Source organism: Melanostigma gelatinosum, assembly GCF_949748355.1.
Source record: "Melanostigma gelatinosum genome assembly, chromosome: 24".
Lineage (NCBI taxonomy): Eukaryota > Metazoa > Chordata > Actinopteri > Perciformes > Zoarcidae > Melanostigma > Melanostigma gelatinosum.
In genome coordinates this window covers 5,406,061-5,423,666 of record NC_136657.1, presented here as the reverse complement: position 1 = coordinate 5,423,666, position 17,606 = coordinate 5,406,061, and the positions used below count along the sequence as shown (strand labels likewise).

General features: G+C 46.0%; 2 protein-coding genes across 2 annotated transcripts; one reads left to right on the top strand and one right to left on the bottom strand.

Moving 5' to 3' along the window:
- Positions 1-1,580: 1,580 nt before the first annotated feature.
- Positions 1,581-10,756, top strand: igfbp2a (insulin-like growth factor binding protein 2a; the record flags this gene model as incomplete). The annotated part of the gene is made up of 4 exons (XM_079296235.1): positions 1,581-1,977; positions 8,647-8,828; positions 9,734-9,874; positions 10,235-10,756. The coding sequence occupies 4 exons, from the start codon at positions 1,581-1,583 to the stop codon at positions 10,385-10,387; spliced, it is 873 nt and encodes a 290-aa protein (XP_079152361.1). The 3' UTR covers positions 10,388-10,756.
- A 577-nt stretch (positions 10,757-11,333) lies between these two features.
- On the bottom strand, positions 11,334-17,183 carry igfbp5a (insulin-like growth factor binding protein 5a). Its single transcript, XM_079296777.1, has 4 exons — positions 16,407-17,183; positions 13,115-13,326; positions 12,765-12,884; positions 11,334-12,632 (listed from the first exon to the last, which is right to left on the bottom strand). The coding sequence occupies exons 1-4, from the start codon at positions 16,864-16,866 to the stop codon at positions 12,495-12,497; spliced, it is 930 nt and encodes a 309-aa protein (XP_079152903.1). The 5' UTR covers positions 16,867-17,183; the 3' UTR covers positions 11,334-12,494.
- Between the last annotated feature and the right edge of the window lie 423 nt (positions 17,184-17,606).

Below are 17,606 nucleotides of genomic sequence, written 5' to 3'. Positions count from 1 at the left end.
AACAAGTTGTAATCATACATCAAGGAAAATGTTGCGATTTGGTTAAAAGGCCGGGCAGAGTTTTGGGGACTTGCTGTTCTCTGGCTTATAAACCGCTCTCTGTATACTTGCTGTATGTGCCCTCAGCACATCAGTGATGCCATACCTTCCTCTATCAATGTGGAGTTTATCCAGAGGCTGTTTTTACAGTTCCATGGGGAGGAATTTAAGTAACTGACCTTGGTGGGGATTACTTTGCACACATGGGCAGATACTGCGGCCTCTTAGGCCTATTAGCTAGTGGCTATCCTGCTGCTTTTCCACCCATGGTTTCATAAAATGACATATGAGGTTCTATGTGCAAACAGCCCTCTGGGCATCCTCCTGACTCACACCCCTGAGATACAAGACAGCTTCCAATGTGCCCTTTCTCCCTCCTCACGCCCCCCCCAAGGTGAGCCAGGATGCCGATCGTGAATAGGGCCAAATAGCGTTAAATCAGGGGGCACCCACAAAACAAAATCATCTACATTTAAATCTGAGGAGTAAGATTACACATGCCACTTCTATTTCTGGGCCCTTGGATAAACACCGATTAGTGTACCGCACCGGACAGGGTTAATAGGAGCTTGTTCGGTGGGTAAGCACGACACCTCAAGGCTTGGCCTCACCGATCGATAGGAAACATTGCTGAGTACGTGCACAGTACCATTACTGTGCACAGGCATATAAGTTGGTAGCAGCTGGCAAGTTTTAATTGAGTGTCAATGGACATGTCTGCCACGGTGGGGAGGTCTTTCCATGTAAGGAATGCTCGGCACATAGTCCTTTTGTTTGTTTGTTTATTTATTTATGCATTCTGGGAGTCGGGGCAGACTGCGCTGATTGAAACAAACACTCCACAGTATGTATGGCAATGCAGTCTTCCAGCCAGGGAGCTATGATTTACTGCCTTGTTTTTGACACTGGAGCACGAGCTCAAGTTTCACATTGACTTCTATTTCTATGAATTCTGTTCTGCAAAGCAGTTTTATAATTGACTCGAGGTAGTTCTTTTGCCCTTGACCACAAAGAGGTCAGGGGTCAGGGTCGGCTTTGAAGATGACAACGAGGCTTTGATTTAATATATAGAAAACGTGTGTGAGCTTTTGTGTATATATTTGCAGTGATATCTTTTCGTCAAAAGGAAGACTTTCAAATGTTTCAGCTGCAGAAAGTGAAAAGCCATTCGCAGCTGATCTAACTCATAGATTGTATGGATCAAACTGAAAGGTAATTTCAGTCCAATCAGACTGCTGTATTCGCAGAACATCAAATGCATTTAATTCAGCCAATTCACTTCAACTTGTAATTCATTCTGGGCCAGCCAACTTTAGGATAAGGGACACACATTGGTGTAATTTACCTCCAACGTTCAGCAGAGCCAAAGGACGACATTTGAACCAAATCCTCTGTCTTCCCACATTAACACCCACATGTGGCCCCAAGAGCAAACCTGGGAATTTGTAGGACCCAGCAGACCTCCCAGCCCCCGGCTTCACCTGTTCGCATGCACATTTCTTCCCCCCTTTCTTCCACTTGGGATTGCCTTCTATCGCCCCATGATAATGACAAAAGACCTCATGCATTTAACAATGCTGTCGTACGCGTGCAGCTTGCTGGTCCTCTCCGCGTCTTTTGCCGGTGCCTCCCTGGCCGAGATGGTGTTCCGCTGCCCCGGCTGCACCGCGGAGCGCCAGGCGCTGTGCCCGAGGCTCACCGAGACTTGCGCAGAGATAGTGCGCGAACCCGGCTGCGGGTGCTGCCCCGTGTGCGCCCGCCAAGAGGACGAGATGTGCGGCGTGTACACCCCGAGGTGCACCACCGGTCTGCGATGCTACCCGACGCCCGACTCGGAGCTTCCCCTGGAGCAACTGGTGCAGGGTCAGGGGCAATGCCTGCGCAAAGTGGACACCGAGACGGCCACTTTGAGCCAGGAGCAGCGGGAGCAAACCAGCGGTCAGTCTGTTTCCTGGAAAGCTGTTTTTATTCTGTACATTTTGAATGACACTGTCTAGACTGCAGCCTGAAGAATAGTGTAGACATTTTGCATTGCCATGAGAAGGCTGAGCCCAAATCGGTGTCACCATTTTGCACAAGTGGATGAGCTATGTTCATGTTATATCATACATTCTATTTATAGTGTCTACAGTGCACCCTTTAAACAGTAATTGGATAATTATGCGCCCCTTTAGAGCCTTTTTATGCCCTTTGCCATCAGGATTTACCCACAGACTTGAAATAACCTGGAAGTTTGTGCTATCAGCACTTTGTTGCATCCATTATGTTGCATTAGGATGTTGGTCTTTATGTGTATTTGAGGTGTGCTATTTCTGAACTTCTTCTGCAGTCAGGACCTCTGTTCTTCTGCCTGTTGCATGAGGTATTCACTCATGTTAAAGTCTGTGTTGCATTGACTTGTTTATGGTGTTGTGAATGTGCATGGGGAGAGAGAAACAAAAGGAACAGTCACCCAGCCCAAGTTAACCTCAGCTATGCTCCAAAACAGCTGGAAGCTCCAGTCTCCCCACTTTAAAACACTGTGACAGAGAACAAGGTAGTGGCCTGCAAGATTCCCAGAAATTACTCGGTGGGATCGTTGCGGAGAACATCATCGTATTGATGTTGACATTTCCACAGGGGAGTGGAGAGAAAGGAGTGGAGAGAGACAGCAGGAGGAATGCAGCATTGATTGGAAAAGTGGACTTTAGGCTTTGACCAGAAATAGCTATAAAGTGGTGTTGACAGTGACTGCATTAACCGGGCTGTCTACCTGGAAAACGAGCTGGATGTATGAGGCAGGATCACAATAAGGCTTCACGAGGCCTGGAGCCAGCAAGGCTCATGTGGCTTGTGTTTGAATGAGGACAGGTCGCAGTGAAGAAAGAGAAGTAAACCTCATTAATTGGCTGATTTTGAAGCCGCAGAAACACAGTCGACGAGTGTGCAGCGGAGCCAGCTGCGCTGTGATTTTTACTCATTTCCAAATCCTTGCTTTGTCAGAGTTTACCTCCAGACTGACACGTGTTTGTTTTGGCAGCGAACTCTGTAGAGAAACTACCGAAGAGTACCCCTGCACCTCAGTAAGGACTCTCCAGCACACCGAGAAAAAAAGGGCAAAAATGTTTGCGACACGTTCGTGATCTAAAAACCACAAATGACTCAATTCTACATTCATGTAACCGCACACAGCGCCCTTCAAACAATAACACACACGCAATAAAACAGGCGTGAATTGCAGAGTTGCATAAGAGTAAAACACGAGGGCAAAGTGCACGAACATCATGTAAAGGCTTGCTCGCGAGACAGCAATTTGTTAGGTGTCACTGATGTCTCTTCCTCGGGTTTGGCTCAGGATGCGCTCCGCCTCGCAGTTTGAAAGGTTGGAGATTTAGTTAGATGTGTGCAAAAAGCCGAGAAAGGCTGAATACATAAAAGAGAATGGAAGAGTGTGACAGGGATTTTTATCAACAGGAAGCACCAGACTTTCTTCTTCTTGGGTCCTCAACCTCTGTTTCAGCTTCAAAATAAGTTGCCCATCCACTTTGTGTTTTAAATATAACAGAATAAACTCACTGTTGGTGTTACAGATGCTCACTGTCAGTCGCCTGCTTTCCAGTTGGCCAAGTTTGATACTGCACAGACTTGATTTCCTGTCATAAATTCTTCTCAGATACAAAAAGAGGAAGTAATGAAAGCTCAGCTCTTGGAAGATTGAGAGGAAACTTCTGGCTGCGACGCACTACAGCTCCTTTGTTCCAGGAATGAATGTGTAAATGACAGAAGAAAGGGCTGATTATAAGACAATAATTAAGTGGCTGTGTTTAGCTGAGCAGGGGGAGCCGTGACTGGATTTGAAACCCTGGGCAAAGAATCAAAGGGTGAAGTTTTGCAGCTGCTTTATTTAGATGTTTATAAGCCTCAACATCCTGGCATCCTGTTGCTCTTGCTTATTGTCGTCCAAGTAAATGTCTTGGACACAAATAACAAATTGTAAAACGTATTACACTGAAATAGGATTATGTAACGTTTCAAATCAGTGTTCGAAGGGACATTCACAGAGTTCCAGCTTTTAATGCGTTTCAAGAATCGATCTGATGGTCGTATCCGTCGCAACTTGCAATGACAGCAGCAGCGTAATCCTTGTAAACTGCTGGATCAGCACGAAAAACAACCAAAGAGGTCAAAGGTCAGAGTTAATATTCCTTTGACCCTCGAATGATCACAAGAGCGAAAAGGCGGCGAGAGAGGCGGAAATCCGTCAGAGGATGGAAATGCAGGAGAGATTACACATTTGGGGAAGATACAAATTTTGTTTCTGTTATTTGCATTAAAGTATTTATTCAATTTCTTCAAAATGACAGTTTGTAATATTGCATACAATACATAATACCAAATATTGAAGAACTTCAAAATTCACTTATGACGGACATTCACGTTTGCTTTATCAAAAGTAAAGTGTTTGAAAGTGTCTCAGTGAATAGTGTGTTATGGGGCTGCAAGATGCAGATGCAGATGTTTCTGTGACACTCCTGAACCAGGCTTGAATTGAATGGGTAAACGTAGACATGTGGATCCATCAGAACGTCTGAATTGAAAACATTAAAACATATGAAATTGCAGAAAAGCAAACCCTGTGCGCTCTGATTACCTCCCTTTGGGCCTTCAGCATGTCTGGTTTGTGTGTTTGTGTGCCTGCACGAGTGATTGCCTGCACGTGTACACTGCACGCAACTACACTGAGGATTTGACACAATAGATTCCAAAAAACGTGTCACGCTTTGGCTTAATTCTGTGCAAGAAGCGTCTCAAATAATGTGCATATCTTAGAACAGATGAATATAGACGTTTAACTCTGAATCCAGATGTTTGCACACGTTCATGCAACTTCAAATCTTGAGTTATCACGATATCTCATGGATTCAAATCACCAGGACTTCTTTGTGATGTGGGGAACTAGGAGGATCAAATTGGAATATTTCAATAATATAACTAAGTGTATTTGTTTTTCAATTTCTGACTTTTACTGATAACATCAATATTCCACGTTCCCTACAATTTAAGCTGAAATGCCTCCCTATTCTAAACACCCACAACTTTCCCACTAGCCTCTCTGTTTACGCACAGTATCACTTGATATTCCGTTCTCAAGGAAACCTGGACCCAAATAAAGCTTTCTTTAATCAGCCTGCATGGGCCTTCAGTTGTTATGACTGGGATCATGCCATATGTGACCTCGACAGGGAACAAGTTGATTAACAAAGTCCAAACACGGCCCTCGGCTGGCAGCTTGAATGTCTCACGGATTAGAAAAAAATGGATACAGTTAATCGGTTATTACTCCCCAAAATGCCCATTTTGCCCAAACCTGTCCAGATTCAGCTTTACATGTCGAGAAGTCTTTCGTTTGAATGTTGTTGAAAAATGTATGAAGATGAAAAAGGAGGTGGAAAGAAAAGAGGAAAAGTCCTGTTCCGTCTGGTCGCTGGAATCACATTGTTAGCTAACAAGGGGCATTCCGGTGTACCTGCGGGGGCAACCAGACGGAGCCCGCAGGACTGAAATAGCTCCCAGATAATCCCAGGCTTCTCCAAAAACAGGGGCGTTTGTGCCATCCCCCCCCCCAAAGGCGTCGACTTCACGTTTAGTCGTGCCAAGAATCTCCTCGTGCCTATTGAGATCCAGAATGACCTTCCCACCCTCGTGTTTGGACAAGGGTGATTTGAGACAATACAAACCTTGTCTGAAATGCTACTTACACTGGAGGGGAAGGGCATAGCAACTCTTCCAACAGTTGTTGAGACGCTTCACTAAAATATGGCACTCAAGGAAAAAGTTGGGGATGTGTACGTACGTGCCAGAGCCTGTCCAAATCCTGCTTTCAGGTGACTGTTGCGGGCCAGAAAGGCCGGGAGGTAAACATATCTGCACTTTGCTGAGTTTGTGTTTGGAGGAAAACAGTCCCACTCGGCCGTGCGGTGGGTGATGGGCTGCAGCTACTCTTTGCCGTTTCTTTCATCAACTTTGCAAGTGGCACATGACCTATTTCCCACCTCAGAGCTGCCTTAAAAAACATATTGAGAGAGAAGACGTCTTTTTCTTTTTTTTTTACATTCCAACATTTAAAGGGACAGCTCAGTTTTTTTGCAACTGACTCAGCTGTCTTTTAGACGACCAGTGATTTTAGGTTAGCTTCGATAAGTTCCTGGATGTCTGGATTTATTTATTCTTGCCTGTTGAAATACAGGGTTACCCAAAATGCTTACAAACTCACGTCACATCCATGAGTTTGTCTGACAATAAAACAAGGGTTCAGTTCATATCAATGGGAATAGGATGGAGCGAGAATGCTGACGGCTGTCCTTTTTCAACCTGTCCATTCTCCACCCCGCGGCCAAGTTCCGCCATTTGCTTAGTTGACCAGAATCTGGACAATCAGACATGACACCTCTGGCCTACGTGCCATCTGGCAATTCGACATGGATCAGATAAAGAAAGAAAGCCTCTGGAGCCATTGTGTGAGGATTAACTCAAGCAGTGGACTGGACAGTAGGACGGCTGCTTTGTTGATACTGCTGATCCCAAGCCCACCGCTGTGGAACGGCTTGGACTGCGGAGGCCTAGTGCCCCCTGAAAGTGGGGTCCTGACCCTCTGTGTTGGTGCGTTTGTGTGCGTGTACATTCGAGTGGGAGATTGTCGTATTCGGCGCAGTGATGCTGTTGCACTTGGATACTGTCGGGATTATGTAATGCGGCAAAACAAAAACACGCAAGTATTTTGTGTGTCGTGTGTTTATCCACACACACACGCGAGCACACACCTGATTCCAGTTGACTTTTGCCCTTTTTGGAAAGAGACCCAGCCTTCAAAGAAAAGCCGGAGAGAGCACGATGGAGCGTCATGAGGGGAACTGAAGTCCAACAACACCAGATCTATCTGATGGCAAAAGGCGCCAGCACCGTGTTATTGCTTCGTTTGGAATTTCCTTTCTCCCGCTCTCTCTTAGGCCTTTTGTAATCATATTCGACAAGCGGATGTCAAATTTACCTCTTGCAGAGCGCAGAGAATGCCTCTCCAGTCCACCACCACCACCACCAGCAGTAACACACACTCGCTTTCATTCTCTGTCCCGCAAACGCCCTTTCCACAAGTCTGCACGTTGCAGCTTGGCCCTTGCATAACTCAAACGATCCACTCGCTGGCCCACTATTTGGCCTTCTCTACTGTCTGTGCTTATTTCCCTTCTTTCCTTCAGGCGTCAAGTGAATTCCTGCCGAGATGAAATCCACGCGCAAATGAAAATCAGAGAAAACAAACACTCTCCTGACATATTTTAAAGATATTCTCACGAGCTAAGCTGAGCTGAGATGTGACCGTGTTGCTTTCTGAGGCATTTTCTTCATCGAAAATCAGCTGGTTTGGAGTGACGCTCCTTTTCCACTCCCAACCCCTAAGTATGCTCTGTTGTCAGAAACAACATGTTCTGTTGAACCTGATGGCTTCTCACATTGTGTGCTCCATCTGTTTGAAGAGAGGGTTTTTTTTTATATTTTTTTTTTAGGTTGATGTGTAACAAGACTCCAAGGAGAGAGGAGACGGTCAAACGGAGACTGGAGGAATCACTGGATGTGACTCTGCTGTTTGACATAGTTTCAGTGACATAAACAGGACATGCATTTGATGTTGGTTTAGTTTGCTACATGACTAATGCCTTGTTCATGAAGTGTTATTTCCATATATTTAACTCCATAAACAACTGGCCTTGTTGTTTATTGCTCAGCTCATATATTTCGCCATGCGATGAGAGGTTTTCACGAACCCAAAGTTTTGAGCAACTTTGGTCGTTTTCCCCTGCAAAAGAAAAACCTTTTCTTTTATGATTCTGATGCACCATGCGATCAGAGGTGATCGCTTGAGTTCAGTTTGATCCACTGAAGCATTAGATGTGTTGAAACCTCATCATTCTGACCAGGCCTGACGAGGATCAGGTCTAGAAATCTCGGTCGAACTCATCAAGAGGTCTTCCAAACACAAGTGTAAATGTCTGATGATTTTGTTCATTTATCACCACTTTTAACATCTGCTCATGCAATTAAATCACAGCAGTAAGGAAAAAAAGCAACCATGGAAACCTGACTGTGACTAAAAGTTCAACAGAGGCCAACTTTTCCGAGAACCACAAGCTCGTTAACGGAGCTGCATGTGGTTGCTTCGCTCTGTGAGAAAAGGAAAGGATTGTAGTGACTCATTGATTGTGCTGATGCGTTTCAGAGCACTTTAAACAGCGGTTTGGACACTTCACCCCCGCAACATTATGTGAAGTGAAAGTGTCAGTTGGGAAAATGGTCACAGACACGAGAACTATACTTCAATCCTAAAGCGAAGAGCAGAGTTCGGCTTCTATATCCTGGAGGGTGCAGGTGAGCTCGATCAACTGGCTACCTTTGAATTAGAACCGATCATCAGACGCATGTCCTGCCCAGTTTATTTTCTACTCTTTTGGGGACACAGTTAAGACGCAGTGTAAAGTGTGAAATATGTGACTTTTTTTAACAACTAAATGTATCAACGCAGTAGAAATTTGGGCTACTTAGATGAAGATTTGATGGATTTATATGTCTCCACAGGCGAGGCTGTGGAGCCGCTGCCTGAACAGGGTGTGAGCGAGATCCCGGCCATCCGGAAGCCCAGCAAAGAGACCACCTGGCTGGGACCCAAAGAGAGCGCCGTACGCCAGCACAGACAGGAGATGAAGACCAAGATGAAGACCAACAAGGTGGAGGAAGTGAAACCCCCGCGGCCCAAACAGGTGAGGCACAACAGAGTGTCTGCTCCACAGGAAAATCATTTTTGAACCTGTTCAAATGTTGTTATTCTGGAGCTTATAGAATAAGTAATGACTTCAGAACAACCTGGCACAATATACTGTAAATCTGTAAGCCATGGCATAATAACGACGGTCAGCTTCTACTAGACAAGAACGTGTGAGTAGCGCAGTCTTTTCCAGAAGAGACTTCCCTGCACTACCTCCTCAGCCTGCTGAGGGGAGAAAAGAGGAGGTCAGTGTCGCCTCCCTCTGGTCCAGCAGCTGTGGATATTTGGCTGCTGCATTGAAAAGTGTTTTATTTGAGGATCATTCAGAGTGCAGTTAATGCTTGAACCTGTTGATAAGTGATCGTTAAATTCACTGTAAAGCCTGAGGAGGGAATAACGTAAACACCTAACAACATTTTCATGTCATGGCACAAAGAAAAGGCTTTTTTTTTCCCCCTCCAGTTTCTTCCAACCAGGCAGATATTAAATGCACCTGACCGGCTCTGTAATCCGGAGCGAGTGAACCCCGAGCATTTCTAACCGGCATCGTGGTATTTTCCATCCGCTATAAAAAATCAGTTCAAGATCATTGCTCAGCCAGAAACGTATAGCTGTCTCAACGAGGCATTTGGCTGTGTGGAATTGTGAGGTAAATCTGAGGTCACTGGCAAGAGTTGTTGTTCATTACTGGCAAGAAAACAAGATTCATTTGCTCATTACAGAAAGCCCCTTCAGCTTTATGACGTGTGTGTGTGCCTTTTATGTGAGATTTTATGTAGCATGTCAAAAATGTGCTGATGCCTCGCAAACACATCTTGGTGTTGATGAATGCATTTCTGCTGTGTGCGTGGATTAAACTGAATTCATGAACATTTTCTTTTGTTTGCTGTTGTTTTTAAGACTCAGTGTCAGCAGGAGCTCGACCAGATCCTGGAGAGGATATCCAAGATGCCCTTCAGAGATAACCGAGGTCCCCTGGAAGACCTGTACGCCCTGCACATCCCCAACTGTGACAAGAGGGGGCAGTATAATCTCAAACAGGTGACTCCAGGCATTGTGGGAAACCGGGTGGTAAGCAGAGCAGGTGTAGAAACTTGATACTATACATGCGTTGAAAGGAGAAAAAGTGGGTAAAGCATCATAACCACCAAATTAAACAGTGACATGCGGCTTTATTTTTGTCTTATTAAAGCATCTTATTTCACATATATGTGTTTAAATACTGTGTGTGTGTGTGTGTGTGTGTGTATCTGCATATATAGAAAAGAAAAGGGATCTAAATGAAACACGTGCGACCTAAAACTGATATTACACATAGTTTTGCACAACACATGCACAGTGTCGTCATCTAAAATAGCGTAAAAACCATGCAGAAATAAAACACAGCATGTTGTGTTTCAGTGCAAGATGTCTCTGCACGGGCAGAGGGGCGAGTGCTGGTGCGTCAACCCCCACACCGGCCGACCGATCCCATCAGCCCCCATTGTGAGGGGCGACCCCAACTGCAGCCAGTACCTCGGAGAGCTGGAGCTCCCTGACACGGACCAGATTTAAAGTGGCATGAAAAGAAAACAAAAAAAAAAACTGTAAAGTACTTTGGAACAAAAAACAACATCTGAGTCAGCGATATATTATCTTTCTATTTGTGTGCGTCTGTAGTTCATTTGACGCCGTTTGAAATCTGAGCCGCCGAAAAGGATGAAACGATAGAATCCGGCGTGCTGCGTAGGATGCAACTGCAGATTATTTGTCGAAGTAAAGATAAGACTTCCAGTAGACGTCCGCTGGAGTGTTGGTGACTTTTGCTTTACTAATTGTGACTTTGCTCAGAGTTGCTCTGTTATCGGTGTTTTGTTCCGTTTGTGTTGAAAAGTGAAAAGCCTTCGACGTATTTGGTTTTCGGTGTGTTTTCGTTGTCCTCGCTTGTTACGCCTCATTAACAGATAACGCTATTAAAATGGGAATAAATTCAATGTGCGCCTGCCTGTGTCTTAATTTGTACACACTCGATGCAGTGTTGTTTTGAAAGGTAAGAGTCATCCTGAATAATCTGTACCAAATTTCACGAAAGTTCATCCAATTTCTGTCAAAAACAGAGAACGTCGACCTCGTACTGGTGGAGGAAAAGTCCGGATCACTAAAGTGAGAAGGGTACATCATCTGGTGAGCATGAATGTCTGTACAAAATGTAACGGTGATCCATTCAATACTTGTTGAGACGTTGCAACTGACCAGAGACGTACGGTATGTTTAAAAGAAAAGGACTCCCTTACCTTCCTTATTTGGTATGACTGTGTCAAAATGAATCACATTTAGCGCAAAACTATGCTGAGCTGGCCTCTGTGTGTTGAGTCTTTCAAAACATAACTCACCTTTGGAAACTCCCCCAATGAGAAAAGTCTCCGATGGCAGTTTCAGAGTGTCAGAGAGATCGCAGCCGCAAAAAAAAAGAAGAAAACTGACTCAAACAAAAGTGCAGTTCTGCCTTTTTTTTTTGGGAGTACATGAACTTTATTTAAATAGTGATTTGTCATTACAAAAAAAAACGAGTACATCAATGACACGCCTGTTAAATATTTCACCATAATGTTCACATGAATCTTTTTAAGAGATTCTGAATCACAGAACAAACAATGTTGCCCACCAGGGCTTGACTGAGCGATCTTTGTCAGCAACCAACAACCAGTCCACAACACAAGGAGTCCACATGCAAATGGGAATTCAAAGTGGCGTGGGGCAGAAAGCACTTCAATTTCCATAGAAACTCAGCGAGCTCGCTCTCTGCGGGACACACGGCACCCGATGAGCGAGTCGAATTTGCCTGCGTGGTGGCAGCGAAGACCCTTCAGGTGGAAACGTCAACAACGCGGCGCCTTTGCATACGATTTGCGTGCCAAAGAAAGGAGACGCACCACGTTTATGGGACAGTAGCTGGGGTAGGCTGACCTCGTGAGAAGTTAAACCACAGCTTGTTGTAGTTGAGAACTATAAGGGCATGGCACATACAGTACACAGTATGCACACACACACACACACACACACACACACACACACACACACACATTTACAAAACAGAGGAGGCAGTTGTCTGGACTTGAAAAAAAGAGGCCGGCTGTCAAATATCTCACCTTTGACAGCACAATGCAGTATGTTAGTTCATGAGCGCTACGCGAGATGTAGAGAATAATCATCGTCAACATTTACATTATTCATACGCATTCTGTCGCTCATTTGTCATTTGATTCTCCCAAAATTGAAAGCTGAATCTTTACGGTTTTCTTCTTGAGTTTGGAGCATAAGTGCTGGTAGGCGGGAAAGAAATTAGAAGTGTTAATCGTTTAGCCACGTGGAAAATATGTCTTGTCTCAGAACACAATCAATGAACATAGTAATCAATATCATACAAATATATATATATATAGTCCTCTATTATCTATGGATATAAAGAGGTGAGGTGTTAGCTAACCTCAAACGTAGTACGATCAGGAGCCACATAAGACCTACATGTGAGAGCTTTTCAGTTCAGCTCCCCTCTAGAAAAAAAACACAGTCCATCACACCTGACCATATATCGAATAATCTGTGCTATATTTTCCTGATTGGCAGTCATTAAGTGTGCTAGCTTGATTGGCAGGTTTAAGAAGAGGCCGCTCTTTCCCTCTCATTCGTTGCTGTTGCTGCTGCTGTCGAGTTCTTTGCACTGCAGGTCTCCTCCGGCGTAGTTGATGCCGGGGATTTTCACGCCAAACCGTCCGACGCACCAGCAGATCCCCCTCCTGCGACCACGAGACGGCTTGCACTGCAAGTACAGAGTTCGCAGAAAAGGGATGAGGCGCTTGCGGTACTTTTGCTCTATCAAATTATCGTCTCGTAAACCAAGCTGCTGTGGTTGCAGTAAGAAGCAGATGCAACCGAAAATACCTTTCCATACCTGTTTGCGCTTGAAGAAGCCCTTCTTGTCACAGTTGGGGATGTACAGAGAGAGAGCCAAGACCCTGGAAGTGTCCTTCATGCTCTGAATGAGATGATCTAGTCTTCTCCCACAGGGGCCCTGAACACACACACACACACACACACACACACACACACACACGTGAGTGTTTGCATGGTCACAATGAAATAAAAGAAGTAAGGAGGTGGCAAATACCTCCACTAATGAGGACTTTAGTCATTTGTTCACACCTTTTTGGCGTGTGTGAAAGAGGCCCTGCAGGGCATCATGGCTGGTTTCTTTACAATGATTACCCTGTGAGCTGAGTTTATAATCCCTACTTCACTTACGAACTCAGGCTCCAGTTTATCCAGGCTGAGCGGGGAGAAGTTCAGGTTGCTGGCGGGTCCCAGCCGGGCCAGCTGCTTCTTGCGGTCTTTGGCCTGCTTCATGGCATGGGCCTTCCGGCTGCCGATGTGGTCTCTTCCGTACAAAGGCGCCTTGGTTTGGGGCTGCATGGGCTCTGGGACGGGTAGCACTGCGTCATCGTGGGATTCTCCATCTGATAAAGGGCAAAGACTCATTATGATGCATGTTTGAGGTTTATTAAAAACGTCCTTATGTGTTTTTCTTGTAAACAGCAAGTTAACTGCATCGTCTCCGTCGCAAAACATTTGCGAAGCTGAAAGATCATTCAGAACTCTCCCTCTCAATCCTGCTCTTGTTTAAATGACATGACATCTTTAATTTGGAGAATCAGCAGCTTTACTGCATCAATGACCCGATGCACGGTTTGACAGAACACAAACGCAACTCCTGAAGCAAGAACACGAATGTGCACCAGAAGTCCAGCTGCATGTTCGTCCTCCAAAACAGGGCTTCAATGCTTTTTTGCATACAGTCGCTCAGACCTCAGCGCTCTCCCTCGGCCCACCCTCCATTCACACGAGTGAGTGGCTGTGGCTTTCTTTCCCAAAAGCCCTTTAAACTGATATTCCCCTTCAGTTGCAGCTACAGCATTCGCCTTGTATGTGTCCTAAGCCACAGCTGGCCCATTTCCACTGCTGTGTCACGCACTTCCGTTTCATTTTGGCAGATTGCAAATTCTGCTTTTAAACCCCTCCCTACTAAACTAAATTGGGCGGTGAAACAAGGTCATCGCCACGTAAAAAAACCTGCCGAGCCCCTCCACCCCCCCCCCCCCAGCAATGATGAAGATGATGTCATCCATCCACATAATGACAGGTCCTTGGAAAAAGCAAGAGCTTCCCCCATCCTCCAGTTTCCTGCTGACAAGGTTCTTTTTTTTTTTCTTCCTCCAGAGAAAGCTGAGGCAGATAAGCAGCAAGCGTAAACCCAATCAAGTCCTCACTTGCTAATCCTCGAGTTTGTCTAATCTGACCTGTGCTGACTGATCGCATCGTTCTTCCTCTCCCTTTTCTGCGTGTTCGCATTGTGAGACGTGGGGATCCTGCCGAGCCGTATCCCTGCAGGTGGAAGTGACAGAGAACTCATTCCTTCCTTTCTTTGCTCTTGACAAGGACTTTTTCTTCCTCGCTTCATGTGGGAAACTGACATGAAATCTGTCCCGAGAATGTTGCAGAAGAAGAACTTGAGCTTCTGGGCTCACACACTTGCACAAAAAGGTGCACTACTGGTTTTTTTGTCAGCTTTCATCCAGGTTTGAATGACAACTTGTGTCATTTGCATTATAATTGTGCAAAATGCACACATGCATATGGTGCATTAATTGAAGGATGTGTTAAAACATACCGTGTAACGGTTTTGGAGACACATTTTATGAATGCACAGTATGTATGCAGACACATTTGTCGCTCTTCTCCATTGTCTATGAAATGTAATTTGTGTACGTGGTGTGTATTTATTCGTGTGCATATGGGTTTCGTTTAATTTATGTGTTGAGAAAGCGCCCAGCAGGAGATGTGGAGTTAATGGAGAAGCTGGCTGACGGGCGGACAGATGGGGGATCAGTAACCCACGCTCAGCCTGCATTCTGCTGAATCACTGCACAGCCTGGGCATGCCTGCAGCGCCGAGATGTAGAGAGGGAGGGGAGGGGAGGGAGAGGGGGAGGGAGGGGAGGGAGAGGGGGAGGGAGATGAAGGGTGGGACTAACAAAGAGGGGTGGGAGGGAGCAGCGGATAGTGTGGGAAAGGGTGGAAAAGGGAAGGGGAGATTGATAGAAGATTGGAGTTTTTGCAGTTTTTTTTATTACAATTTCTCAGATGAAGAGCGGCTCTGAACGATCTTACTCTGCTGGAGTGAATGCAGCCAAAGATTTAACAGAAAATGTCATGATAAAAACAATATGAATGGACTGAAACAAGACAAATTTGAATGAATCATTTGTATGACAGTATTTCAGTGTTTCCATCATTTCTTGTCTTAGCAAGAACAACTGCAGCTCCTTGGCTGAAGTTTAACACAGCCAGTGAGGTTATTTATTTCTAGCTTTACCCTGAACCAAAACTCCAATCTGCAGCGAACTAAAGCTTAACACAGAACGGGTGAAACTGGGGGGGGGGAAGAAGAAGAATAGGGTGTAAAAGATGAAGAGGGACAGTAGCCAGGCAGGGAAAGAGGAGAAGAGGCAGTGTGGTGGGAGAGAATAGAGAGACAGAGACAAAAAGGTGGGTTAGGTGTGGGAAAAAAAATAAACAGGTGGTGGATGTAGAAAAAGTAGAGGTGTGCAGGGCAACTGACAAAAGAATAGCTAGAAGACAAAAAGGAAAAAGAAACTGTTGAGTAAGGGAAGAGGGCAAAATCTGATTTCCCACAAAGTGCAGACACAGTGACTGTCCCTGAACTGCCATTTAAAGGAGCCAAAAAGGAGTCTCGCGGAGCACCACCTGTAATCTTCTCCCTTGTTTTATGTCGGCTGGGGGCCCCGAGGCGACGGGCCTCTCACACGAAACCTACTGATTTATGGCCCGCAGCCCCACAAGGGCTATTCAAACCAAGATGACAGGTTGATGGAAGCTCGGCATTGTTGACAGAGTTCACAGGGTCAAGGCGCACGGGGTCTTTTGAGTCGTGTGCCTCGGTAATGACAGGTGTCAACCCGTCTTGAAGAGGGCTGTGAGTTGACTCCCATCAGCCTCGCTGGCTCCCAAAAGAGTTCGGGGGGGAGGGCACCCAAACTCACTTCACCCCCTTTTCTTTTGTCTCGAAAACAAAAAGCAAACTCATGCATATTGGAGAAATATGTTGTGAAAGGGAGGGGAATAGTGAAAGTGTTTTATTGGATTGGTGATACCAGTCTGGAGGTCGTTTTTTTAAATTCACCATTGCATCACTGGCCCACTCTGTGTGTCACTTGAGGGCTTCATTAAAATTCCTGCATGAACAAGAGAGGAGAAACATCTCCATCCAGCTGTTTGCTATTGCTTTGCACCAGAGCCTTTTAGAGCAGCGGTTGATGACACACTTTGAGCAAATGCAACAGAAACACCAGCAGAGCTGACACAACGTTAACCAAGTAGAGCACTGCACATTTAGTGCTGGAATATACTTTAAAGCCATAGTGGAATGAGGGGAGGAGGAGGAGGAGAGAAGGTTTACACGAACTATAATGATGATAACATGTATGCGATCTGAATCAGTCATCTCTCCACAGGCCTACCTTTCAACGTATGCATCAGTTTATACAACTTCTCGTTCCTGCACACGCCCCGGCCGTGCAGGAGTGCGTGCAGCGGCTTCTCCTCGCCGTTCTTGGGCAGGCAGCGAAGCCCGCGCGTGCACGGCCCGGTGTACACGCCGCACGGCTGGCCCTCTTCGAGCGCGCACGTCAGGCAGCAGCCGCAGCCGGGCTCCTTCACCAGGTGACAGCCCACCGGCACCGGCGGACACATGGACTGGGCCTTCTGGTCGCACGGCTGGCACGGCACGTACGACGAGCCGCAGCCGGTAATGCTGAGCAGGGGGACCACGAGGAAGGAAACGCTCAACAGCATGGCGCGCTTCTTGTCTGGACTGCAGGCTGTTTGATTGAAACCGCAACGAGTATCAACTATATCTTGTGCTGAATCCCTTTTTTGCAAAAAAAGATTGGAGTCCGAAGGAGGAGGGGGGTGTTGCATCCACAGGTGCCTTGCGCGCTCAAGTCCCAAAATGACAGCGCATCCAATGCTCGCAATCCACAAAGACAGTCACTCTGCTGCTTCCCCTGCGCTGTCCCTCAACCCTGCAGTCGCAAATGAATTCAAAAAAGAGAACAAAATATCCAGACACCACGGATCTCTGCCTTCAACGATGGGTTTTACGCGCGAGCCGATTGTCTCCAAATGAGAGATGGAAAGCCTGATTCCAACTGTCGCTCCCTCTGTAGGTGATTTAACCCGCACGGGTTGAGAGCAAAATGTATAATCTGTGGCTTTGAGCTCGCCTTTAAAAAAAAAGAAACATCCAGAGGCGAAGCCTACAACGATGGGTATGTCAAACAACGTTTGGAGGGGGAGGCGCACTTGTCAACTCCGTGCGCTGCGATGCTGATTTCACAGGGCGGGTGCTGGCATGCCTCCAGATCTGCCAGATACGAGGCGATGCTCCTGAAGGCGACTGAATAACGAGTCTCTCTCGCTGCAGAGGGGCCATTTAGTATCCCCGGGCTCGAAGACAGCGCGTGTATTCTTAGTTTAGTTGTTTCTGCTGAAGAAGAAGGCAGATCACTTCTTCCGAGCACTTCAACCGAGAATAGTATGGAAACTCAATTTAAAATCGCTGATGAGGTCGTTTGAATTGCAGCCAATGAGCTCCCAAATCATGCTGCTGGGTTTAGGAGAGGGAAGAAAAGTAGTTTTAGTGTTTACAGACCTCTTGT

Coding starts and splice junctions, on each gene's coding strand:
- igfbp5a (XM_079296777.1), bottom strand. CDS start 16,866: ATGCAACACCCCCCTCCTCCTTCGGACTCCAATCTTTTTTTGCAAAAA. Junction 13,327..16,406: donor ACTGATGCATACGTTGAAAG/GTAGGCCTGTGG, acceptor GCCCTTTATCAG/ATGGAGAATCCCACGATGAC. Junction 12,885..13,114: donor ATAAACTGGAGCCTGAGTTC/GTAAGTGAAGTA, acceptor GTGTGTGTTCAG/GGCCCCTGTGGGAGAAGACT.